Source organism: Electrophorus electricus, chromosome 7 (genome assembly GCF_041902795.1).
Source record: "Electrophorus electricus isolate QZ-2024a chromosome 7, ASM4190279v1, whole genome shotgun sequence".
NCBI classification, from domain to species: domain Eukaryota; kingdom Metazoa; phylum Chordata; class Actinopteri; order Gymnotiformes; family Gymnotidae; genus Electrophorus; species Electrophorus electricus.
Window position 1 is genome coordinate 10,624,708 of NC_137503.1, and position 24,938 is coordinate 10,649,645.

General features: G+C 45.5%; 2 protein-coding genes across 10 annotated transcripts in view; both read right to left on the bottom strand.

The window, feature by feature from the left end:
* Positions 1-2,472: 2,472 nt before the first annotated feature.
* On the bottom strand, positions 2,473-7,561 carry si:dkey-19e4.5 (UBA_like_SF and PTH2 domain-containing protein). Of its 2 annotated transcripts, none has more exons than XM_027016738.3 (7): positions 6,596-7,561; positions 5,108-5,227; positions 4,795-4,866; positions 4,618-4,692; positions 4,420-4,517; positions 3,637-3,751; positions 2,473-3,262 (listed from the first exon to the last, which is right to left on the bottom strand). In XM_027016738.3, exons 2-7 carry the CDS (start codon positions 5,213-5,215, stop codon positions 3,176-3,178), a joined length of 555 nt encoding a protein of 184 aa, XP_026872539.2. In that variant the 5' UTR covers positions 5,216-5,227; positions 6,596-7,561; the 3' UTR covers positions 2,473-3,175. The 2 variants fall into 2 exon arrangements, with proteins under 2 accessions (XP_026872539.2, XP_026872541.2); XM_027016740.3 differs by lacking the exon at positions 6,596-7,561 and adding an exon at positions 5,888-6,572.
* Positions 7,562-8,097: 536 nt separating this feature from the next.
* The window catches only part of plxnb1b (plexin b1b), a 59,726-nt gene continuing 42,885 nt past the window's right edge, over positions 8,098-24,938 (bottom strand). For 5 of the 8 annotated variants that reach the window (XM_035524257.2, XM_035524254.2, XM_035524255.2 and 2 more), the window contains 33 exons: positions 24,761-24,861; positions 24,452-24,584; positions 23,531-23,687; positions 22,289-22,397; positions 21,704-21,812; positions 20,177-21,247; positions 19,705-19,842; positions 19,408-19,530; positions 19,138-19,231; positions 17,764-17,933; positions 17,500-17,651; positions 17,315-17,420; positions 17,041-17,177; positions 16,699-16,875; positions 16,343-16,580; positions 15,987-16,238; positions 15,710-15,892; positions 15,356-15,504; positions 14,957-15,057; positions 14,451-14,668; positions 14,017-14,195; positions 13,827-13,893; positions 13,400-13,546; positions 12,533-12,698; positions 12,173-12,276; positions 11,996-12,080; positions 11,730-11,896; positions 11,424-11,584; positions 11,062-11,209; positions 10,868-10,932; positions 10,589-10,664; positions 10,375-10,449; positions 8,098-10,250 (listed from right to left, as the gene is read on the bottom strand). In XM_035524257.2, coding sequence (XP_035380150.1) covers positions 10,146-10,250; positions 10,375-10,449; positions 10,589-10,664; positions 10,868-10,932; positions 11,062-11,209; positions 11,424-11,584; positions 11,730-11,896; positions 11,996-12,080; positions 12,173-12,276; positions 12,533-12,698; positions 13,400-13,546; positions 13,827-13,893; positions 14,017-14,195; positions 14,451-14,668; positions 14,957-15,057; positions 15,356-15,504; positions 15,710-15,892; positions 15,987-16,238; positions 16,343-16,580; positions 16,699-16,875; positions 17,041-17,177; positions 17,315-17,420; positions 17,500-17,651; positions 17,764-17,933; positions 19,138-19,231; positions 19,408-19,530; positions 19,705-19,842; positions 20,177-21,247; positions 21,704-21,812; positions 22,289-22,397; positions 23,531-23,687; positions 24,452-24,584; positions 24,761-24,861 — 5,463 coding nt within the window. In that variant the 3' untranslated portion in view covers positions 8,098-10,145. Of the gene's footprint in view, positions 10,251-10,374; positions 10,450-10,588; positions 10,665-10,867; positions 10,933-11,061; positions 11,210-11,423; positions 11,585-11,729; positions 11,897-11,995; positions 12,081-12,172; positions 12,277-12,532; positions 12,699-13,399; positions 13,547-13,826; positions 13,894-14,016; positions 14,196-14,450; positions 14,669-14,956; positions 15,058-15,355; positions 15,505-15,709; positions 15,893-15,986; positions 16,239-16,342; positions 16,581-16,698; positions 16,876-17,040; positions 17,178-17,314; positions 17,421-17,499; positions 17,652-17,763; positions 17,934-19,137; positions 19,232-19,407; positions 19,531-19,704; positions 19,843-20,176; positions 21,248-21,703; positions 21,813-22,288; positions 22,398-23,530; positions 23,688-24,451; positions 24,585-24,760; positions 24,862-24,938 lie in introns of those variants that run through there. The other 3 variants (XM_035524258.2, XM_035524259.2, XR_014124491.1) reach the window with 3 other exon arrangements.

Genomic DNA, 24,938 nt, shown 5'->3' on the forward strand with positions numbered 1-24,938 from the left:
AGCCTGGGTTACCCACATAGCAGCTGTCTATCCATAGCTACACGGGGTCTCCGGGGCCCCATACCAGGGACTACGACATTAGAGGTAGGGTCAGCCCCACCTTAACTCAGCTATGAATGGAACATGAAGTGTCGGTCTTTAGGGACCTGGCATAGGATTGGACAGGGATATTGATTTGTTTGCACGGTTCCTGGCCGTTCACTTTATTGATGCCCATCATTTCTGCTTAGATGGCGCATTTGGTTATTTCACAAAAAGGAAAGCTTTGAATTAATACACAACGGTCAAAATCTGACGGATATATTAAATCAGTTCAAATGCTGCTAGGTGTCCGTGTGATGTTTTTTTTTTAAACTGGGTGCCTTATATATGAAGAAATAACTCGCTCGACGCGAATAAAACTGCGCTGAAAGTTACAAGACATAATCGTTACACGCCGTGACTGCGAAATATTTCACAACTGACAGAACTATCAGCATATATTTAATTTCCAATGTAGCACGATTGCGCTCTCTGCATATGAATGGATACAATTAAGCGAACACGTGATTGGCCTGGTATTTCTGTGCCAAGTCACGGGGCAGCGGAGAAGTGTGCTGATTGGCTGAGGCGGTTTTGTTAACGTCATTTGTTGCAATGGCCTGTGAAGAACTTGTTACAGGGTAGTTAGAATCTGCATCACAAACGTTTAACAAGGTAAAATTCCTTTAATTCAGTGTTCAAAACGAATTTACCAAGATATTTTAATTCCACATTGATGTATCTAAAACAACCTTTTTATTAAAACGGAAGTAAAATGACACTTTATTCACCCCTAAAGGCAATTAGTCCAATCCTTTAATAGAGCTCCACAACGAGATAACTTCATTGACGTTATTTTTTATGTTTATATGGCAAGCCTACCAAGGATTTACCTGTGTTTCAGAGTCCAATGCACTAATTTAGGCCGTTTCAGTTTTGGAGGGTGGGGAGTACGTGAGGTTCGTATAAGTGACGTAATTTAATAATCTATTTTTATGTAATTACTTCATTGCTGTGGCTTGTTTCCCTTGCTAGAGTGAGTTAAAATGGTATTCGATTTACAGCCATGGCTATCAAATGTCGTTTGTAGAAACATACCTTGGGTTAGTTGCCCCTTTATTGCAGTACTGCGAGTTCTTTAAAGGAAACCCCATGACCTGCAGGAACCATCATGCAAGACATGCGCCGGCGCACGTAGCTAACCCACGAGCTTTCCAAACGTTTGGTTTATTACTAGCCCGTTCTTAGGGAACACTGAAGACCGCAATTACCAATTACTAATTATTTATAGAAGTAGTCATGTGCTATATATACTACGTCTTATTTTTACATGTCAGTTTCCGCAGTCTCTAGCAGATGCTCCGGATTTTGCGGCAGGAGAATGCTGGTCAGAAAACATTTTGATACCAAAAAACTAGCTCCCACGTCAACGTGAAGCCTTGTATTGATCGGCCAGCATGCTCCATGACACGGCCATCTCGCGCTCAGTGCAGTTTCAGGCCTTTGCTGAGCACGTGAGAGGATATAGACTCGATGTGTCTCAGCTGCGGTCCAGAACAAGTCTCATCGTTTACAAGAATTCTGTTGTGCTATGAGTGAACAGCCTTCACGGTTATATTCGGGTCACCTGATGTACCTACGACCGAGAAGAGCAGTTGCCACAAAATCCAAATACATTTTAATTTCTCAAATTGTAACGTGGAACCTTTCGTCTCAATCGCCTGTTTTATTCTCTGATCTGTAAGCTATTGGTAAGCAACAGGTATTGCCTGTTAGCCAGGCAAATTTAGACACGACATGGTATTTCAAACAGGGTATGGCATGTTTCTTGGTCCAAACCCGAAACCTCAAAAACTGACCTGTATTTTCTCCACTGATTGCAGCTAACTAGTGCTACGGAGAGTTCAGGATTATGTCCTCTTTACATGTAGGGTAATGCCGTGTCTTTAACGAGAATCAAGGTTCAACTGCTAAAAAAATTAGAGTACAAGGAAAATATTGTTTGCCTTTCAACGGCCTATATCGCAAATGACTTCCAGTTCCACTTCTCCGGTTCCCTTTGAAACAAACCCTGGTGAAATGTTTTAGAAACTGAGCAAACTACAATGGCCATTCTAGGGTGATCTTAACCACCGAACGAATTATGCTTCGTCATCCTTCCTATTACAAGTGCCAGGAAAGTGAATTCCGTATAATGGATAAACGTGAGAGAACATAAGCAACCTAAATTATTTGAACACCGTTGTTACCCAAATATTCAGTATCCTACAGTCTTCACCATTTAGCATTTGTGTTGAAAGTTAAAATAAAAATGTATTGTGTTTAACACATCTCTATTAAAAATAAAATAAAATAGTTGGGGTGCACGACGATATTATTGCTAATTTTTCCTAAAGAATTAGCAATCCATTGTGAGGTGCATCAAGAACTAACAACACAAAATACAATGGAAACTGTTAACAGTGGCGTTTCACAAATTTATGGCTTTGAGATTTTGATGTCCCACCCCATGTCAAGATGCCTTCGTTATCTCTAATAACATGACAGGTTACATTTAAGGTACTTAAAAGTTATATACATACATGAATTTATACATCACACTTCATAGCAAAGGAAGCCCCTTCACTGATGAGCAGTAAACCTTTCCAAGGAGATATGCAAAAGAAGTTCTTACATCTAGAAGGAATGCTTTTAGACGTAGTGTTACAGTTCATTTGACTAATTTACAATGACTACTTTGGATCCACAATCACCAAAACACTAGGTTCTAACTTTAGTAAATGCTATATGTTTATATAGGAAGGAATGAGTGGTATGCCTACCTATTTGATTACTGACCCATTATTGGTCGTTACAGATCTCCTCTTTAAATAACCTTTCATAATATAATGAACGTGAACAAACATTCAATGCAACCATCTATACATGCAGCCCTCTTCCTATCTTAACAATGGTATTGTTAATCGGTGTGTGTGTGCGTGTGTGTATCAGTGCAAGTCAGTAGGAGCATGTGAGTTATGGGATTTGCGGTTTTTAATTATTTAAAATATTTTTGACAGTCTGAGCGCCTTCCTGCTGTGTGGCTATGCTGCCTCCGTGTGGACACTTTAAATATGTCGCGCTCGTGTTTTTCCACAGCCGTATTTTTCTCTGCTCAGAGCAGTTTCAAACTGCCTGTGACATTGTTGACCATGTCCTCCTCTCCCATGATGGCAAGGACAGTGGTAGACCCTGGCTCCACCTGAAATCAGCAGATGAGACACTCTAGTTAGACTATGTCCACCCCTGGGTGTTATCCTAAGCTGCATGGTGTTTGCACATTTGAAGTAATATGCATAAAGGAAAAAAAAACGCTTAAAATAAAATCATGTATTGTGGTTAGCTATGTTTCCTGTGATGTACATCATTAATCGGTCCATCTATTTAAGCATTAAGTAGATTTTTAAATCTCAAGCTACGTTTCATCTTTAATTTTAAGCAGAACAGTCTTAATTGGCTCTCTGACAAATAACCATTGATTATCAATCATGATTATCGATCAATAATTATATTCCATTCTATTCCTACCTACAGAAGTGTTATGTACTTTTAATTATGCCCAGCAGCACATATTACCTGTGTGAGTCCGGCATCATTTACCAGTTTTGTAGGGAGGCTCAGACTCATAGCAAGAGCCTGTAGCTCCAACAAGTGTGCCATATTGGTGCCCTGTAACACAACCTTCTTAGCGCTAAACACACACACACACACACACACAGTAGGGGAGTTTCAAATGATAGCCAGAGGTAGCTGACCAAGTCACAAGACTGCACCTGTTGTGTCTCTGGAAATGAACTGAATGAATGCAACCCCACTTATGTTTTTACAAATTCACAGCAGTCCAATTTTTCACAACAACATACTCCATCACCCTTGACACCTATTTTGATGACAAAGGACATATTTAGTGATTTCTTTCAAATTATTACTCTAATTTTCTACCCAGGAGTCTAGAATGGATATGTACTTGGCATGGACCGACACACAGTCTAAAACTAAGACATTAAAAATATGCCCAGTTCAAAACAGCAAAATATCATCGTTAAAGATTAAGATTAAGGTCTTAACATCTTTTGTTGTTAATAAGATCTACATTTCCACAATTAAACAACATTTGGAAACTGTTTATTAATCATGACTATATTAGGGAAGAATGTGCTACATGCTCAGTACTCAAAACGAGAACGTCTGATCATGCACACTCAGCCGGGAATAAGCAGGTCACACTGTGCCATGATTCACAACGGTGGTGTGAAAGCACAATTCACTTAATAAATCCCACCCTAAGCTCTTTCACATCATTCTAAAAACATTTCAAAATATGTGGATTTCTTAAGGCGATGGCATGAAGTGACTCACCCAGCATGGTCCCATTTCCAGGCCATCTCCCTCCAAGTGTTCTTCTCCTGCATGGCCTGGTACAGCCCCACAGCCGCGTGGCCCACCTGAGCAGCCACCTGCAGGAGCCCACCCACAATCTCAGCACTGTGCTCAGTGACTCGTGCTCACTGCACTCAGAGTGGGTCTCGGCAGCAACTTTACACGGTTTGGACGTACCTTGCCCATCCCCATGGACAGCTCCATGTTCACAATAAAAACCATCTTGAACAGCAGATCCTCATCTCCTTCTTCCTATAAGAATGGACAGGACAAAGGCACGCAGATGAGTAGAGAGACAAGGCGACGTGGTCACTGTATCATGCATAAGACATGTGTGAGTAATTATGTGCAGACCTCATTCTCCAGTTTGTTGAAGTAATACATCGCCGCCTCCTCGGCAGATACATTCCTTGTGTGTAAGAGTGCCTAAAACCAACAGGAAAAACAAATAATACATCAATACACTCAACACATACATCCTCTGTAGGCTGGACTGCACCTGCTGTCAGAAGGCTACTCACTTCACCCAAAGCAATAAAACACTGCTGTAAATGCTTGTAAGACTTTCACTGCACAACTGTCTGCCAGAATTGACTTTGCATGCCTTTTTTTTCCCCCAGAAGCTTGAATTCTAGATGTCAAACAGACACACAAAGCTTCAGCAGACCTGCTTGGCTGCCTCCTCTGGGATGTCCAGTTCTCTCAGCTGCTGAAGGAACACAGGGTTCACATCCTGAGATCCTGGACCTGCAGGGGATTGCTCTGATGACTCCATCACGTTCCTACCCTGAAGAAAGCACATAAGCATGGATGAGGAGTTAAAAGCACCATGTAGTTAACCATGCAAACAAAACCATACAACATGAATGCACATGATGGTCCCCATACAAAAAAACCTTGTCCATTTTCCTTAAATGGGGAAGAGGGTTTTATCCCTCATAAAACTTCAACTGTATATAGTGAATATACAGTTTGTGCATTTTTATTACAACACTGCTATCTCTGAAGGATGCAATAAGCCTTCTAACAAATCACAATATCTTTATGTGCTGTAGAGATTCTGGCCAATCCTGGTTCCAGATGTTCCGTGGGTGTTCTGATGAATCACTGCATTCACATGATCCAACAAATGTAAATATTTTGGTAAAAAAATAAATAAGGCAGTCCAGTCCTTAACCATGTCACACCAAGGATTCACGGTGCGTTTCAAAATATTGTAAGGCAGATCGCAGCTGCGACATATTGTTTTAGTAATTAATGGGGTTTTTTTGGTTGTTCTTCATATGAAGCAGCCATACTTAAACATATACCACAGCAAAAAACAAACAAACAAAAAAAACTTTCCTGTTCATATACGTATATGCTAAGACAACTGTTGATCACTTAGCATCGTCTTCCTTAAAGCACACCATGCATCGTATGACATACTAGGGAGTCAGTTACTGACCGCTCCACAAACAGCGCTAAGAGTTCATAGCCTGGATCATCGGGTGTGGCACCTGCGCAATTTGAAACATTCTGGGTGGCAGTCTTGTACTGAGATAACTAACTCGGACAAGGGACGTGATGGTAATCCTGAGTATAAATACTGTAAAATCCCAGGTCAAAGGGTTTTAAAACAAGAAAAACAAAACTGCGCTAGGAGGACACACGCAGGGAGCTTATGTATGGAAAAGAGCAACGTTGTCGATAAACTTTTAGTCAGTGGTATTGGTGCAATATTAGCAAGTACAATACTGCTAGACGTAAATACAGTACCAATAATTAATTCACCTAAGCCAACTTTGTACCAAATACCTGCATATACACACAGCTACCTAGCTAGCTTTAGCTAACTGGCAACAGTTCAAACGTATACATGCTTGGTATATGATTGTTTAGAACAAACCGGGCGGATAATTTCAGACACGTAGTCTATCTAACGCGAGCTCTTTTGTGAACAGCAGTCTGTCCATTTTAGCTTCAGCAACATTATCAATAGCTAAATCACTCAAGAGGCACAGCTAGTATATGCTGGAAGTATAGCCGGCGCCGCTGCGACGGACCATCCTACAGTAACGCACGGACACATTCATATTAACGCCTCGCTAACAGAAATAGTGAGATGTTTGCAAGAAAAAAAGCAAAAAAGACTGGATTAGTCTCCCCTACCTACCTGCTGCTGCGTTGAGAAGCTGGCTAGCTAGATACTAGCTAACCTAGCTAGCACACCGTTACTGAGTTAGCTAGCTAGTTAGCTAACCTAGCAGTGCGACTGCCGGCGGAACCTTTTACTGATTTACAGTAAAATAAATGCCTTTTCTCACTGGGAAGGGCGCATAAAGTCACCTGAAAATTAAGTCATTTAACTAGCTAGCTATCGTATTTACTTGTACCGTTTGTGTAAACCTTTCTCGCTAGCTGAACAAATTGCCGGAACAAATAAGCATCACCAAAAACTCCATGCTGGTAAAGCACGCTTCGTTAATTCTTCCAGATCAATTTTAAAAAAGAGGGACAGCGCCACCATTACTATAGAAAGAAACGATTTAAAAAGGGGAGAGGGACAGCGCCACCATTACGGAAGAAATAAACGCTGCCACTTGAACATGGCGGCCCATATGTTGTTCAAAGGAAACAAAGTAAACTAAATGCTCAAATAAAATAAAAAATAAAAATCTGAATCTGCGTATTTGAATGGAAGAAATAGAAGAATGAAATACGGTTTGCGTTTGACAATGTTCAACGGATTTTGCCGTTGCATACGACGAGAAATTTTATAATATTGAGCAAGATGGGGTGAATTATTTAGCCTTGGGTAAAACGGGCTTTCGTGGCCCATTGATGTAAAATCTCGTAAAATGGTCGCTATGTAAACACCAGGATTCGATATTTACACATCGTACGTCTTATTCGCAGAACATAATTAAAATATTACATTAGAAATAACAAGTGTTTCGACCCTATACAAACGTTATTTTTTTAAAGAAGTCGAATTGCAAAAAGCCTAAAGGACGTCAAGGACAAATTCGGGCGAATATTTACAAGGATATGACCGATCCACGGACATTCTAGCTGAGAACACGATCACAAGTACCACTTAGGACACCGATTACAATTTCTAAATATTTGACGCATGCAACGTCTCCATACAACGTTATATCAGTTCATCACTAGCTAATCTTCACTGCCGGGGGCATGTTCACTCTAGCCGTTAATATCCAGTTCGTAGTGTCGTGCCGAGGATTTTCACTTCGGCGTTAAGAAGAAAGGTAGAGATGAAGTTTCATTAGTTCACAACAAATAAAAACCAATCCCTTATTTTTTAATGGTTATTACTAAGACACCGAGTAATTAAAGTGTAGCAATTTAATTTTCAGTGTGCATTGTTTGTTACGGTGACTACGGTAATACAAAAACCATCTTGTTTCTAGTTCATTTTCTTTGACGCCGCGCACTCTCGCTTTGGCGCCATAGAGGAAGCTGAATTTAAATGATTCGGATTCACAGTCGTGGTTTTGAACTGAACCCCTGATACGGTCTCGGCCCAACTCCCAGCCCTCTCCCTTCAGGCCGAACGATCAGGCAGCTTTCGTGCTGTTAAGCACATTATTGCATTTCTTTAGTCTAGCCCAGGAAACATTAGACGCACCATTTAATTAGTTGAAATCACAAATGCACAGTCAGTTAGATTTATTACCTCTCATCATTTGTAAAAATGTTCACACAGTTGGTAATAAGCTAGTGGTGGGAGACGATCATTATTCCTGGTAAACAAATTATATAAAAACAAAACCGTGAAATGTTTAGGGTTGAGCCTGCTCTACTCTACACAAGAATTTATACAACCTAATAATAGTTACAGCTTACTTCCTTTTGATTATTTTTGCACAAATTTGCATCATACTTAGTTATATTGGTTCACAACAAGCGTTGCATGTGTTCCATTTATCTAACGCACCAGTTGTCTCAGTCGCTGCTTCCGTACATCTTAGCCTCTTTTGAAATTGACCGCTTTTCTCCCTTTCTATAATGCATAATTGGCTTTCTGTATGAACTACTAGACACCTTCAGATAGGCCTTCACTTCTTTACAATGATATTCTGAAGACAGTCAAAAATCGGTCTCTGAACTGAAGATTTGCCATCTAGTGTTCATCTAAAGAACGGCAGAAAGAGAACGACAGTACAGCGTGAAATTAACATCTCCACATAGGACGTTTCAAATACTACCCAACCCACGTTTAAAACGCTAGCCAATCCCACAAGATCCGTTTCTCCCATAAGCATAAAAGGGATGTTAGAACATAGTTTTGAACTATGTCCAAATACAGAACACATTTGTCATTATTTCACTTGGGTTCATTGGTTCTTTACAGCATCTTTCCAGTGACTGTTACTAAAAAAACAAAACAAAACAAAAAACCTAGAATTAATTAATTGAAAGGTGTCAAATATCCAGCCATCTCTGTATTGCCATATGTAGAAGAGAACGCACCCTTGGTACCTCAACAGAACAAAGTGTTTAAAAATGTTCTACTGCTAGGGCAGAGATGTTTCTGAGAACTGCCGCAGTTCACTGAATGTTGTTGCCTGGAAGGCCCATGGAGTGAAGTTTTATATTTGAAAGTCAGAGCTCCTGTTCACTGACAGACAGATGTGTGAGAGGCAGTTGCAGAAGAAAAGGCCAAAAGATACATATGGTAATATCAAATAAATAACCTAAAAGGAGTATGCCCTACATTGAGCTAATTATACAATTAAATTTCTCTTTCACTTCCTGCCTGTGACTATAGACAGGAAAAACAAAAATGACATTTGGCCAATGCCCAACACACTTTCCTTATTTTAGTACAAACACAGTTATGACTGTACAGATGAGTAGTCTGTGTATTGCTAGACAAGGACTAGGAATAAAATCACACGCGGACACATAGAAGGAAGCATGTAACCAGAAAGAGGAGAACAACGAAGAGGTAGAGAAAAACAGGAAAGCGCAAAAGTCCCATGTATGTTTTGACCATGCTTTTCATAGCCCTGCTGCTTTCTGCTTCAGCAGCATGACTGTGTGTCACTGTCCTACTCAGATAATGTCTATTTGGACCAGAGTCCCAGTGACTCTGCAACACGAGAGGAAGGGAAATGGAACTCGGCCGAGAAGTCCATGACGTGGGCTCGAATGGCGAATACTACAGTCGCTCCCGAATTCCACCGGATAAGTGTTCAGATGCACTCTGCTGCAGGTGGAGGACACATAAGTGTTCATGCATTCTGCTGCTCCTCCTGCCGTGACTTCACACACGTCCATTATGCTTGTACGTGTCCTTCAGGATGCAAATCCCGGGATCTTGCACTCTTCCAGTGGACCCCAGCGGAGCAGTTTCTCACAGCAGACCTCTTTAGATGTTTCTGAGATGGATGCTGGGTCTCTGTGAGCAGTCAACTTCACTAATCTCTTCTAACAGATAAAGTCAGGGACCTTGTAAATAGTCACTTAACACATTGTGTCTTAAATTTCCAAAGTGACAGTGTGCCTCGCCATTTATGTCCACACAGAAATGGAGGCAGTTCTTATTTCTTTCTCCTATATAACCCTTTCCCTACTTTTAGCAAACCTTGCATCACTTAGGCCATTCCCCAACGTGCCCTTTACTTTCGCCCTTTCCCTTCCTCACCCCTCCCTTCTATCCCTAGCTCTTTCTCCATCATCCGTCCATGATCTCTCAGTTACAAGTCAGTCACTTTGTTCTCCACAGCAGCCGCGATCTGCTGCAGGCGATAACCAAGCTGCATCTTCTGAGCGGTGGTGTCCTCTTCTAAGGCAGTGATGATCTAAAACACATGTTCAGATGCAGTTAACGAACAGGAACGGTACTGGAGATTAGCCTTTTCCTCACTGCTCCCTGAGCAGTCCTCTCTGTAGCCACTCCCCTCATCTCCACTGCTGCCAACTCACCTGGTCATAGTATTTGTTGATGTACTTGTACAGCTCATGCAGGGCCACTAAGTAATTCAGCTCCCCAGAGTAATTCTAGGCATACAAGTATAGTGGCATGTCATAAAATTGTAGAAATGAGTCAAGAACATTGTACTTAATCAGAATTGCAAAATTTTGTGAAAGATGAGTACTAGTTGCAAGATGTAGAAGTGATGCAAGATTGTCAGTGTACCCTGGAGAGCTCAGCTAAGGCAGAGTTCATCTCCTGATCACTAGCTGAGATGGTCTGTCTGATGTCAGCATAGTACCTGAGAAAGTGAAAGATATGGACAAATGAAAAACATGTTTTTCAGTCATAGTTTAGAATTAGGCTGGGTCTCAATTACAAAATCAGAAGGTGATGGTTCTTGTTAGTCTGTTTCAATGTAAATGTAATTTCTGATTTAAAATTAAATGCTTTCACATTCATCTGATGTGAGCATCTGAGCTACAAAAGATCTCTTGAACTTACTTCTCCACCATCTGCTTATAACGAGGAATGTCTCTGGCATACAGAAGCTTGTTTATAGGGGAGTCCTGATCAAGAGATACAGTAAAGAAAATTCAGAGCTCATCAAATCATCTGACCGGTCATAGTATTACTATTGTCATGGTTTCTCTTTGAAGAAAGCTGAATTAAGGAGTTTGATGCTGTGCCCGCCTCACCCTGCCCAGTTTGTGCTCGGCAATGGTGCAGGAGTCCATGAAGGTCTGGGCGATGACAGACAGGACAGCATCCACGTTGTCTGATGCCTGCACATCAAAGATGAACTGGGGATTTTTCACTATGTTGATCCAGAACCGAAGGGGCAGACTGGAACAGGCAGAGAAGCTCACATCATTACCCCCATCCCACCCAGACCCAGCTCTGTACACACTCCCTTCCATTCCTTTGAGGTAGCATCTCCAGGACTTGATTCCTAGGAGCTACACTTTGTTATTTGCTGCCTAACTTCTAGGGACACTGACTTTCATTTTCCAAACATTCATCCATCCCATCATGATGAGGTGCCCGTCACTCTCTGTACCTGTTGGTCTTCCAGATGTGGATGGTCTCCGCGTCCAAGATGCCATGGAGAGTGGCTTGATCATCCAGGAGGTCAAAGAAGTATTTTACAGCGAGAGGAACTGGCCGACTCGTGCTCAAAATCACCATGAACAGATCATCCACAAACTTCTGCAAGGTACCCTATACACAGCAACATATCTGCAGTGCATGAGTGAAGTGTGCCTGTGTGCGGACGTAGTAGCTACTGGCCACGTGTCATTCACATGCAGTGCTTGCACGAGCCACTTTAATGCGCTTGGAGCAGGCGAGTGAGTGTGGGCGGTACCTTCACAGAGAGCAGCCGTGTGAGGTAGATCTCAGGGATAGCCTTGGCCCGCTCTCTATCCCTGAGACTGCCCCGTCTGTGTTTGGGCAACTCCGGCTCCTCGCTGGCCTTGACCAGGTGCCAGAGTCTGACCCCACCCTCATCTGCATCCTCCAGCATGGGCGTCTCTGAGGAGGTGGTGTTGTCCAGAAACACACATATGAGCAAGGATCTGATAGGGGGAGACGGGGCCGTCTGTCTGTCTGTTTAAGTGCGTGTGTACTCACTCTCTCCCGCCACATAGTCATGGTTGTCATGGTGGATGTGTTTGCTGTTGCGTGGCACCAGTGCTACTGTGGCTCCATCGGGGACCTGAAGGGTGAGAGGTCAGAAAAAAACAAAACAAAAAAAAAAACAACTTGGCAGCAAGACAGTGTGTGTAGTGCTTTGAGAAAGGCAGGTACCTTGTAGTGCTGAAGTGTGTTGAGGCGCTTCCAGTTGCCCTGCACTATAGATGTCAGATCTTCATCTGAGAGAATCAGGTGACCTGCCACACCAGACCGCCATTCTGCAACACCAAACCAACCTTCATTCATACAGGCTGACGTGCCTGAACTACTCTATTTGAACGTACGCGAGGGATGAAATGAGTTTGATGTTATGTCCTATAGTCCAAAGGCATTTCATGATACTGTAGAAATGTATATGCATATAATTGAACTGAACTGAAGCTTGAGTTTTATAAGTGAAGGACAAAAAAGGAGGTCTTGGAATTCATGAATGAAGAGGTGACAGAAAGGGAGAGATGGAGAGACGGTTCTCACCAAGGTCTAGTGAGTCTGTGTGTGGCCTATGGGAGTATGAAGTTCCCTTATAGACCTGCTCTAGAATCTTCTCTTTGACCTGGGTTATGGTGTCACAGTCCAGGACTTTGGCAGCTAGCGGCTGGGTTTCAGTCACTGCTGCTCCCTGCAGCTGCACATTCAGAGTCTGCAGAAGGAACGGGAGAGATCACATTGACAAACACGCGTCTCCCTCATACTGGCGGTCAGAAAATGATATTTGCATCTGGCCAGCTATTAATTTTACTATCACTCTATGTTTGCAGCTGCTCTCTACTGGTCCTCTGTCTGACATGGTGTGCTTGCCCTCAACATTTAGTAGCTAAAACACCCCATCTTTGTTCTGAGGGAGCCTGACTGACGATGCTCTGGTGTCATCATTCTTGTTTATAGCACCGTCAGCTTCCTCTTTGACGGGCCTGCCCAGATGCATGTGCTGACCAGAAGGACCAGCTTCCCACGCTTCGTTCTTATTAAGCTCCACCTCCCTGTTCTTCAACTTTAGCCTTGCTCCTCCCACAGACACTGGGAGCTCGGGCTCGTGAGCCCCACAGGACTGAAGGACCAAGTCGACTAGTAATTACGAGCTTTCCTTCTCACCCCGAGTCCCACACTGGAGGGAATACTTTTTAAGAGCTACTTGAGAATGCAGGAAGTGGATCTGCACAAAGATTTTTTCCTGGTTATTCAGTTGATCACTCTTCTGTTCTTTGTGACAGAGTATGAGAATCCTATATTGGCCGACGAGAAGAACGGTTTATAAAAAAAGAAAAGAGCGGCTACGTTAAATGAAGTTAAAACACCGAATGCATGTTTTGAATGAGCAGCGGTAAACGTCTGAATTCTGACCAGTGTGCGGTACTCCAGGTCTTCTCTCAGCAGCCGGTTGTCATTGAGGGTGTATTTGGCTTTGCCCGTTACTGCATCCACAGGCCCTTTATCCACCTGGTGCTTTATGGCCCTGAAGAGCATATACAGGCTCTCCCCAGCAGAGTCCTTATATCGACCAGAAAAAGACATTACATGAAAATAAAGACATCACAGTGGAAAAGTGCTGTGCTTATAGAGCATCATATACTTCTTTATGCAATAAATCATCAAAAGCACACTAGTTTTTTACTGCAGTGATTATTGCATGCATTAACAAAAGCCAGTTGATCATGCAGTTTGACCATCTAACATGAAGCTGGACGTACCCATTTATTAATTAAAAATACATGCTGCACTATATCGTGGGCTAGTTATAGCAAGTCCCTTAGCATATTCTGACACCTACCCTCAGGAAAGCATAGAGACATATAGACATCCAATTGGTCAGTAGCTTTTCAACCACTGTCTCAGTTCTGCATGAACCAATCAGACATGAAGGATGTTAGGGGGGGGTGGGGAATCATGACTTTAAAATAAGAACATGGATGTTCTGTCCGACTACCCCTCCCGCTAAGCTCTCCTCTTCACTCCCTCACCTGCGTAGCATGAGTTTTGGGTTCTTGGCGACATACTGCTCCACCAGGTCGTTGAGCAGGGTCTTCAGAATGTCCGTAAAGTACTCCAGCTTGCCGTGCAGGGCTACGGTGAGCAGAGAGGCTACATAGGCGCGGTCCCTGGGCGAAAATGTCCTCTGGCTCTCCAGTGTGTGAATGAACTGAGGGCAGGAGTGAGGAGACACAGCCAGGGTGGATCCAAGGCAGAGAAGGATGTGTGAGAGGAGAAAAAGATCCATAATCGCTCCAAACCATACAAACTGGCACTGGACAAGTATACTGGTAACACACTAAAAAAAAGTCCTCAGTTAACTGGTCAATAAAAATCTAAAAATAAATAAATAAAGAGTAAAAAAAAACACATTTGTTTCACAAGTTGAGTTTCCTGAACCTAAGAAGGATGATGCATAAATTACCTTGGTGAGGAAGAGTTTGCTGTTGAGCAGGTTGGAGAGCTGCACAAGGCCCTGCTCCACCGTGGCCCTCCGGCAGTCTTGCACGTCCAGGTCCCTGCGCAGCGGCGACTCCCGGTGGCCCGGGAAAAAGATGCGCTCCGCATACATTTTATAATCCAGGAACGGAATCCCTGATCCCACCAGATCACTTGTCATGTCCATCATTTCAGTCATCAGGTCTGGAATAAAGGTTGATGAGAGGAAGTCAAAAATGAAATTCCTCTATCTCTCAGTGGAAGTTACATTTCAGTTGATTCAGGTCTCTGAATGAGATCACTGCAGTGAGACGGCACAAGAAACAGATCCTTCCAACATAGATAAACCTGTGCGAAGCGTACGCTTTTCACCTTTTTTGAAAAAGTACACTCATGCCACCTCTCTTTGGTTCAAAAGTGTAGCATTACACACCCTTTGCCCTTTTTTATTTGTATGACTTCTGATTTGTTTGTTTCAATTCTCCCTTTCACCTGTGAATTCTTTCTTGCAGCGGTCTCTCACACTAGTCTCCAGATTCTCCAGCTGAATCTGAACCTTCTTATAATCCCTCAGTGCCTGCTTGCTCTTCCTCCTGAGAGAGGCAGAAGAGGGGTCAGAGTGTTGAAGACAGAGATTAAGTCGTGCTGAGGATAAGGAAACAGTCTAATCCAAAAACAACAGAGACATGGGAAGACAACCATCACATAGAATAGACTCCAGATGTGGAAGTCCTGTTTGGAGAGACTGTACTTCACACCAAAGGAAAACCCAAGCCCAGCTCACAGGAGCTCATGGGCTACTACTGAGCAAAGATGTCTCTCTCACACACATGCAAAAACACACACTCCCAAGATCAGTTTTACAGCCGTGGTCCCTTCTCTAACACGCACCTGTATATAAGCACGATGATCACTACGATGAGGACGACGAGTGAGGCCACTGCTCCCACCCCTATCTGAGCCTCCATGGGGAAGGTGGACTGACTGAGGGTGTCGTACTGCACTCTGCCCAGAGAGAAGTTCAGACTGCCCATCTGCACCTGTGGCCATAGAACACCCAGCTCTGTTAGCCACCTCCCAAACACACACACACACACACTCCCACTTCAAATTCTACTACTACTTTTGTCCCAAAGACAAAATCATCAGTACTTTGTAGAAGAATTCAGTCAGTCAGAGCTTATTTAAAGATATTGTCATTTTAGAACCACCTGCGGGGTGGGGGCCTTCTTCAGGTGTACTCACTGTGAAGTCTGGGAGGGCGTCGGCTCCATCACGCTTGCGCCCGTTGCTGGGGGGCGGGGCAGGCTGCTGGGGGGGCGGCTCGCAGTACAGGTGGTTCCGGGTCAGAGTTTTAACAACACACACTCCCTCACCGATGAGAGCTACCACTTCCTCTTTAAAAATGGCCAAGTCCAAATTCTCCCCCTGGGGCAAAGAGAAAGGACACAGTGTGCAACACCATGTACTGTAGAGTAACCAACTAGGGGTCCAGCGAAACCAGTGCCGATCGGCCGCTCACCTCCACAGATATGACCGATCCTGGTTTGTAGCGGAAGGGCTGGTGAATAGCAGAAGGGTCACGATAGTTGAGGGGGTGGAGGGTGGGGTTAGGCTCATAGGTGAAAGGTGATTGGCTGACGGTGTTAAAGTGAATGTGCAAATTGTCCAGGAGAAACTTCACCCGCGTGACGGCACCAATCACCTGTGAGCTCACGGCGGGGGTCCGACACAGCAGCAGCGAGGTGGTGTTCACCTCGCACCGCTCCTCAAACTGATGGAGGAGGGGAAGGGGTGGGGGTGTTGCTTAGCTCATAGAGGTCTGAGGAAAAGTAAAAACAGGCACCTGGCAAAATTGGAATCTCTGTTTCTACTCACGTGCTTGACAGAACACAAGGTGTCTTCCAGGCAGTCTGGTTCTGGAAGAATCCGCCTGTGTCTCCACAGTAACTCTTGCTCGACTTCGGCATTTATGACACTCCCTGCGTTCCTCCTGCTCCGTCTGCTTGCATGCCTCCTGCTGCGGGTGGAGTCCAGCAGGTACACAGTCACCTGCATGCGTGGCTCCTGGACCACGTCCAGGTTGTGGCCCGAAACGTGGATGACGCGACCGCCACTGTCACAGGAGAAGTGGCCGTTTGATGGGAGTCAGTAAAAAACATGGAACCTCGTTCACTGCACTCCCCTGCAGATACACGCCACACACACACACACACACACACACACCCACACACCTGATGAAGCTTTTGGAGGGCATGGCATGTGTGATGTTCGGGTCTGGGGTGTAGAGGAAGCCACTGCCGTTGAGATGCCGCTCGCTTTTGCCATAGCGCACGGTTACTTGGTGCTCTCCTGTCTTGTTGCTGGCTCCTGTCACACATTCAATCCTGCCCTCCTGCACTTCCGATACACTGCAGAGGGAGACAGAGCGCGTGTAAAAGCTTTTACAACAGTTTAAAACATGCAATTTAAGCACGACTCCTTACATCATTAGACTTGGTCATAACAACAAGGAGCTCTATTGCTCTTGGTGAGAGTGCAGGGGACTGTGTGCTGGGAGTGTGTACATCACTCACATGGCGCAGGGCACATCCCCCAGCCACACGCTGATGTTGCCAGCTCGGCCTGTCAGCAGCCTCAGGCCCGTGATGGTGAGGGCGGTTCCACCGGCCCGCGGGCCCCTCCGAGGCCTGATGTCCTCCAGCACTGGGCTCTATTCACACACAGACCCATGAGACACCGTTCAGGGAGGGACAAACCAGCGACTCCTCCCACAGAGGACATCTAAAGAACTCAAGTGTGACAGGCTGGAAGTGTGTGTGTCTGTATTTGCAGGGTGAGATATGTGACCTGGTAGGTGAATTTTTGGCTGGACATGCCACTCCCCACGCTGGATACTTTGACCAAGACATGTCCTGTCCTCTCTGTGTCGCTCGGCCCCGTAATGCACACGATTCTACAGGTGAGAGAACAGGCGCCCTAAGCGGACAGGACTAACTCGAGGAGAGTAAGGGAGAGCACCTGTGCGCACCCACCTGGACGAGATCTCATACAGGTGTGGGTCCACAGCACAGGAAACTCCAGCCACAGTGACCGACTGCAGGACATCCTGGGCCTTCTGGCCCAGGTTAGAGCCAGAGATGGTGAGGGTGGTGCCTCCCTCCACCAGTCCCGACAGCGGCTCCACCTGAACACCAAGCAGCGCGTTAGGGGCCACGGGCTTTGCCAAGCTGTGGAAAACACACGTGTGCTGACAAACACGTGTAGGGCGGCCGAGTCGAGGGGAGCGAGAGTCTTACCGAGTGTATCAGCGGGGCGGGGCACGTGGGCCGCACGTTGTGGGAGCAGGAGCCGTGGAACACGCAGCTAGAGCGAGCTGGCCCCTCACACCACACGCAGGAGTACTTCAGGTCCGCCGTGTGGCAACGGCTGCAGTCGGAACGCCCCACCGAACAGTTATACAGCGTCACTGCCACGCACAGAGATCACAGCAGTACTAAACGTATAGTTTGAAGGGTGACAACACGGTTCAGCATTACTACAGAGGCTGCTTAGATACACGCACTTCTACCATGCTGAAGCACAGGTTTTGGTCTAGTCCTGGTACTACCAAGCAGGCAGTAACAGACCAAAAAGAAAGTTAGCCCCAAACTCACTGTGCTATCAAAAGTCTGAATCAGAAATAGTACATCATTAAAGTGTTAAAAGTCATACCTCCCTCACTAAAACTTTTTCACTCACTCACTCTTTCATTGGGTGAGAGAGAGAGAGAGAGAGAGAGACACACACACACACAGAGAGAGAGAGAAAATATAGCAGTGGTCTCAAAGCACTGAATGTTTTATTCCAATTCCAGTAAAGAAAGCCATGAGTTAAATCACTTGGCAGCTGATTAAATGAATCCGTGTTATACAGACCCTGGTTTATCCAGTGCCTCTCTGAGCTCTACCAGAACAGACAGATAGCTGATGTATGCGGGAAGAGCAGCAAGAGCCTATCAAGCCATCACCTCTCTAGCACAGAGCCAGCAGCCGCTACTGGCCCTGTAGCCAGTAATAACACCTTCCCCTAGAGAGACACGCACGCACGCTACAGTGCTCATCTGATTCTTGCTGCTAGGAAAACAATGGTGGACCACACTACTGTACGGGCTTCTGGACACCATACTGCAGATCCATACTCCACTGCTCGGGAAGCTCAACATGTCTTGACATGCTGATGGCAGCGACTCCAACTACAGACTACCAGGCAAAATATACACTGGTATTTAAGCGAGTTGCTGCTTTTAGAATGAACAGAACCCAAGAGGCCCACCAACCCAACATACAGTGGGCATGCAACATGAACTCTGAAGAAGCATGCACACACACACACACACACACACACACACACACACACACACACACACACACACACACACACACACACACACACACACACACACACACACACACACACACACACACTCCAGTCTCAACACATTGAAACTGTAAAGGTAATGGGTGATATACAGGCAGGTATGTGTTAGCAGTTTACAAGTCTGAGCAGAGCAACACACTCCACCACTACCACAACACAAACTTGTCATTTCCTGTGCAGAGGTAAACAGGGAGGGTAGACGACAGATTCAGGAACACAGAGATCTCTTCAGAGGTGTATAGAAAGCAGCTCACCATAGAGGTCATTAGCACTGTCCACATGGAAGGTGTCCCTCCTCTTCACGTACACCATGGCATTATACTCCTCCACCAGGCCCGAGTAGGAGTACTGAAACAGCACAGGGCTCGAGCGCATTAACACTGGGGCCTGTATGAGCCCTTACGGAGAGCAAGGCAGAGCAGCCGCTCATCGTGTTCACATACGCACTCACGTACACACACACTTACGCACACACGCAAGTATCCAGGAGAAAGGGAGCAGGGACCTGCCGTCATGTGCGTTACCTGATGATGCTGACAGGTGATGTCAAAGAGGGAGGGGTTCATCTCATCCTTCTCTACGTAAGCATCCACCACCACGGTCCGTCCCTCGATCACCAGTACACACTCGTACTCCAGGTCTTGGTCCTAGAGCAGGCACAAAACCGTCTTGCTCTGGTGCTCATCATTTGTGAATGTGTGTGAGTTTAAGCGACGTGAGGGCAGTGTGCATTAACCAATGGGCATTAGGAGCAAAAGATGGGTGTTGCCTGGGAGAGAAGGCACCCAGGACAGGGGGAGAGGAGACACTGTGTGTTTTACCTGGTAGAGGTGAAGATTTCGGGCCAACAGGGTGATCTTCCTCTTGGTCTGCACAGGCAGCAGCGGGGAACCCTGAACCTTCTCTACACACGGACACGCTGACGCTCCCCAACTCAGCAACGAGCCCTCGTCAGCCTGCTTCAAACACCCACACATTAAATAACATGCACGCGCGCACACACACATACTCACTATACCATCCAAAGACTTAACAACAACTCAATCATCACAAATAAATTTGTTAATATACCATTTGGATGAGCTGTTAAAATGACCTGTCAAATGAAGCTCAAATCAAACAACTGCCTTAGCAACTGAAGGAGAAGTAATATCAAATAAAGCAAAAAGGGCCCCGCAGTGACTGAACTGAACAGATACGGGAGGGTAGGGGGCACTGAGGTGGGATAGGGAAGATTCTCTGAGCTGGGTTCAGTGAGTTCACTGGGAGACGCTTCCACTAGTGTGGACTCACCGCTAGATAAGAGTCCGCCATGTCGTACTGGTAGTCTAGCTCCGAGTCTGTGTCCAGGAGACGAGGGTAAGCAGGTGAGGCATGGTCCAAGTCCCCATCCCCAGACAGTACCGTCGCTGCCGAGAAAGCCGTGGTGTCATTGTCGGCCGTGACCACGTCCTTCACCTCCAGCACCTCCTGGGGGAGGCGGGGAACCTGCGTCCCATTGTGGACGGCCGTGTCCTCCAGACGAGCGTGAAGGTCAGGGGGCAGGGCGGGAGACTCCGTCGGTGCCATGCGAGAGACGCCGTCCGACTCCGCGTCCGTGGCTGCGGTCTCGGAGAGCTCCTGTCGTGCTGCCGTTTGGGTTTCGGTAGGGGGCTTGACCAGCGACGGGGGCAGCTCCTCGACGATCTGGGGGTTGCTGGGAAGTTCTGGAGTAGCAGTGGGCGGTTCCACCAGCGGAGAGATTTCCACGGAGGGTGGCAGCTCACTAGAAGGCCCAGTGGGCGTGGGCGGCGTCGCCAGGCCCTTTTCCTCGGCTGCCCATGTGACATGCGATGACTGGGTGCGCGCACTGGTGATCACGACACTCTCCGTCTGGCTCAGCATCTCCTCTTCCGCGGGCGGAAGGCCTTTGGGCGGGCGGATCTTAGAGTCGGCTTCGCTCAGGAGGGGTAACGTCGGGTTCGTATGGGGGGTGACCGTCGTCGGGGCTTCTGCGGTTGGCACTAGCCGGGTGGTAGTGCCAGTGGGCGCCTGTGGAGTTGTGGGTAATGTACTCGGTGTTGGCACGGGGACCGGTGCAGCAGTAGTGGGTAGTTCTGGGGTAGCAGTTCTGGCACTTGTAGTTGGGGGTTGAGTGGTTGGAGTGGCAGTTGTGGTGGGTGTAGTGGTCGTAGGAGGAGGTTCAGTGGGCATGGTGGTTGTGGGGAGCGCGTGTGTCAGGGCTGGGCTGACTGTGGAACCTTTTGCTGGTGTAGTTGCAGGAGGGGAGGGTGGGGGGACATTTGCTGGTGTAGTTGGAGGAGGGGAGGCTGGGGGGACATTTGCTGGTGTAGTTGGAGCAGGGGAGGCTGGGGGGACTTTAAACTGAGAGGGGAGGAAGAGATCAGAAATGGGAAGAAAACAAAATGAACATAACGGGGAAACGAATTTAATAATAACTGAGGTAGAAAGCAGATTCTCCGACGTTAGCAGATGGCTGTAGTACAAATGCTGATTTGTTACTGATCGACGTGTTTACATGCTCAGTAATCATGATGGACCATGTTAGCATAATCTGCCTCTTCAGGAGTCATTATGGCATTTGAAAAGCAAATGAGCTAAAATGAGTCACAAGGTAAATCTGGTTAAGGGGTGAATAACATTATTAGCACTGACGTGAATGAAATTACTCTTTAGGCCAAAACCAAACACATCATTCTTTATGATGGATTCTCCCCTTAAATACATGCCATAATGCACTTACCAAAGTAGTTGCTGCTACTCACACACACTTACAGAGAAATACACAGAGCTATCCCGTTGGTGAACATGCAGACTCACATTTTCATTGTAAATGATGACACCTTGCTCACACACTGCTTTGTGGGTGCACATGTGCTGATGTACACACCAGTTACAACCCCATCGACTGGACACGCAGCCGCGACACCTGTCCAAAGACAACAGACACAGCACTTCATCTTAGCAGGTAGCACACACGCTACCTCAGTGTGAGCTAGAGATAAATCTGCAGAGGATGAATCAGCGATGCTGACAAAGAAAATATGGTTAAAAGCTACGTTAACTTAATTAATTAATGAACTTAAGGAAATTCCTCACAAGGATAACAAAAGGTGATTCATAAACAAACAATGTTCAAGCTGATGGACATAACTGAGGCATTACACACCTTTTAATTAACCTAAGGCTAACTGAGGCTTACAATGCCTCTGTGAATGTGTATGTTTTTGTGTGTGGGAGTGGGATGGGAAATAGTACTGAGTTTCCTTGGTCCCCATGTGGCATTTTTATGTTTATCTTTTACTTTTTATTTGACAAACTAACCGAGCAAAAAGATTTCCTTTTGATTATTGAGGTTAAGAATGTGTGTGCATGTGTGTGTGTGAGTGAGAGAGAAAGACTCACGGCATACTCCCTGAGAGCTGTTTGACAACTGTGCAGTCATAGAAGGTGAATTCCCGAGAGGTCACAATGACATCACCAAACCGTAAGGACAGAGTGACTGTTATAAAATCTGAAGGGGGGGGGGGGATTAGAAAATCAAAGAAAGAGAGACATCAAGAATATTAAGGTTATTCTTTAGGTCTGTACCAGGCTGTGTGAACAAGTTCTCTAAATATTTAGGAAAGCTTATCATGGATGAAAGGGAATTTAAAGTGCAGGGCTCTCTATCCAAAAATCACCACATTCCTTTAAAAAAGAGTGAGTGTGTTCCCACACACAGAGTCAAAACAGATATAATAGGATCCATCTGCACTAGACACTAGACATAAACAGTTCTGATCAACCTGGAGTCCAGGATATAGACACATGCGCGCACGATTATATGCCCACTGTCACCCTGTTCACTCATACATCCACTCTCATATCATGTAATCTTGGTCATTGCAAATCTCTAAAGGCAAGGACTAAAGAAAGCACATGTTCCTGGTACAGCATTACACAGTGAGCATGCCAGTTAGAACACACCCACCAAAACACTGGGTTTATAGTCAGTGACAGCCAGCACTAGGGAACCAGAGCCCCATGGTACAACTGGTTTCTCTGAAATTAAACTCTGGAATCCTACTCAATATACAGTCCAGGCACACGTCAAAAAAAAACCTCACCGGGGAGTCCCAGTATACCAGTATAGTCTCTCCACCCTATCACAAGAACACTCACAGAGGGTTCAGGTTTTCTGGACAAAGAAAGTTTGAAATTATATTATAATACCATAGTGGAGGGTAATATTACACACATGCGCACGCACGCACGCGTGTGCGCACATTCCTGTGTACAACAGCCAGAAGCTCAATCCTTAAAATCTCTGAACAACCATCACTCCATAGGAATGCATTCATAGTCATGTGGGTGTTTAATCTTGAATGTTTATGTGGCAACTTCTTTCAAATTCCTGAAAGTTTATTTTGCCCCAAATCTCTTAATAATAAAATATGCCTTATGAAAACACGCAAAGTCATTAGAACCATAATCCAAAAAACATAGCAGATGTATAACAAAACACAACTGCCAACATTCACACACAGCACCAGAAAACGCAGCTCCAACCACACCATAAAGCCATACGTCCATAACACCATTTACAAGCACATGACTGACACACGTAGAGGGCAAATGAGGTCAGGTAGGCGGAACCTGTCTCACCTTGGCCACCAAGCACATTGGGTACTCTCTGGGGCTGTGGGGAGGGGCAGGTGATCCCAGAGTCAGTGACGGTGGCTGGAGAGTAACTGTCCTGGAAGAAACAGGAGTAGGATTCCCCGTCCTTGAGCTTTGGGAGAGCTGGGATAGACAGAGCGATCTGAGGGGCGGGAAGAAACAGGGTTACAATTCCACTGAATTATGTCAGCGATTCTCATGCCATCTGGTATGCCTGAACTTGGGTGGACTGGTTTGGACTGGAATAGGACCAATTTAATGGCTCTAGACTGGAAGAGACAAAGTGCACTAAACAAAACTGAGCTTAAGAAGATAGTTCTGGTTGAGTTAAACTGAAAGAGCTATTTTGCTCTGAAGCTCCAAAATGCCCCTCTCCACACAAGTGGTGTGAAACACTAAATATGGACTGCAAATGGCTAAGGTGTAAGATTTAAGAAGTTATTAAAACACTCTCAACAGGCCATTCAGTCACTTCTCTGCCCTCTGCCTCATGAAACACACACACACACACACACACACCCCTTTTTAAAATGTATACTGCTATAATTCATCTTATCCCTGTTCTTTTCTGTCTCTCGGCACCTCCTCCTGTTCCGTAAACACTGACTGGAAGAGATGGATGCTGTTAGTGAACCCCCATGTTCAGCTCTCAAGCCCACGATTAATGTTGTTATTCTTCCTTATTAAACTCATATGCACTTCCCTGATAGCCATCTATTCTTAACGATGACAGATTATTTATATAACAAGCAAAATTTTACACTGCCAAAATTCCAGTCATGTATGCACAGTAAACACAGGCACACGCTCGAGTGCATGTGAATATGTAGCGTGCGCTAACAACGACTAGCATTAGAAAGGCAGGTTGTGGCGAGACAGACAGCAGAGGGTGTGGCTGTTGCATACCGGCCTGCTCTCCTCTCTGCTGATGTTGGATGGTGTGAGGGTGTGGACACTCAGACATTGTTGCTCCATGTCGAAACTCCACAGCCAATGATCAGCCTCCTCACCGTGCACACACTCCTCACGCTGCCCACACCTGAGACAGAAAGAGAAAGAGAGAGGGTTAGATATGCCATATATTACTTTGTTATAGACTGTTTCTTTTGTGCTTAACTAAAGCAATTAAAGATGAATTAGTGGTGTATGTAGGGGATGTGTGTATTTATTGTGCAGTGATTACGTGAACTTGTGTGTGTGTGTGTGTGACCTCACCTCCCCTCCAGCACACACCAGCCGCAGTAAGGATCATGAGCTGAGAGACATGACTGACAGTCTACGTGCATATAACACTCTGCAACAGGCCTTTTCTCTAGCTATTCTCACACACACACACACACACACACACACACACACACACACACACACACACACACACACGCACAAAGTTAAT

Excerpts from the sequence above, each read along its gene's own strand:
- si:dkey-19e4.5 (XM_027016738.3), bottom strand. The coding sequence starts at position 5,215 with ATGGAGTCATCAGAGCAATCCCCTGCAGGTCCAGGATCTCAGGATGTG. Across the intron at positions 4,867-5,107 it reads CAGAGGAGGCAGCCAAGCAG|GCACTCTTACACACAAGGAA; the intron begins GTCTGCTGAAGC and ends TGTTGGTTTTAG. Across the intron at positions 4,693-4,794 it reads TCAACAAACTGGAGAATGAG|GAAGAAGGAGATGAGGATCT; the intron begins GTCTGCACATAA and ends CCATTCTTATAG.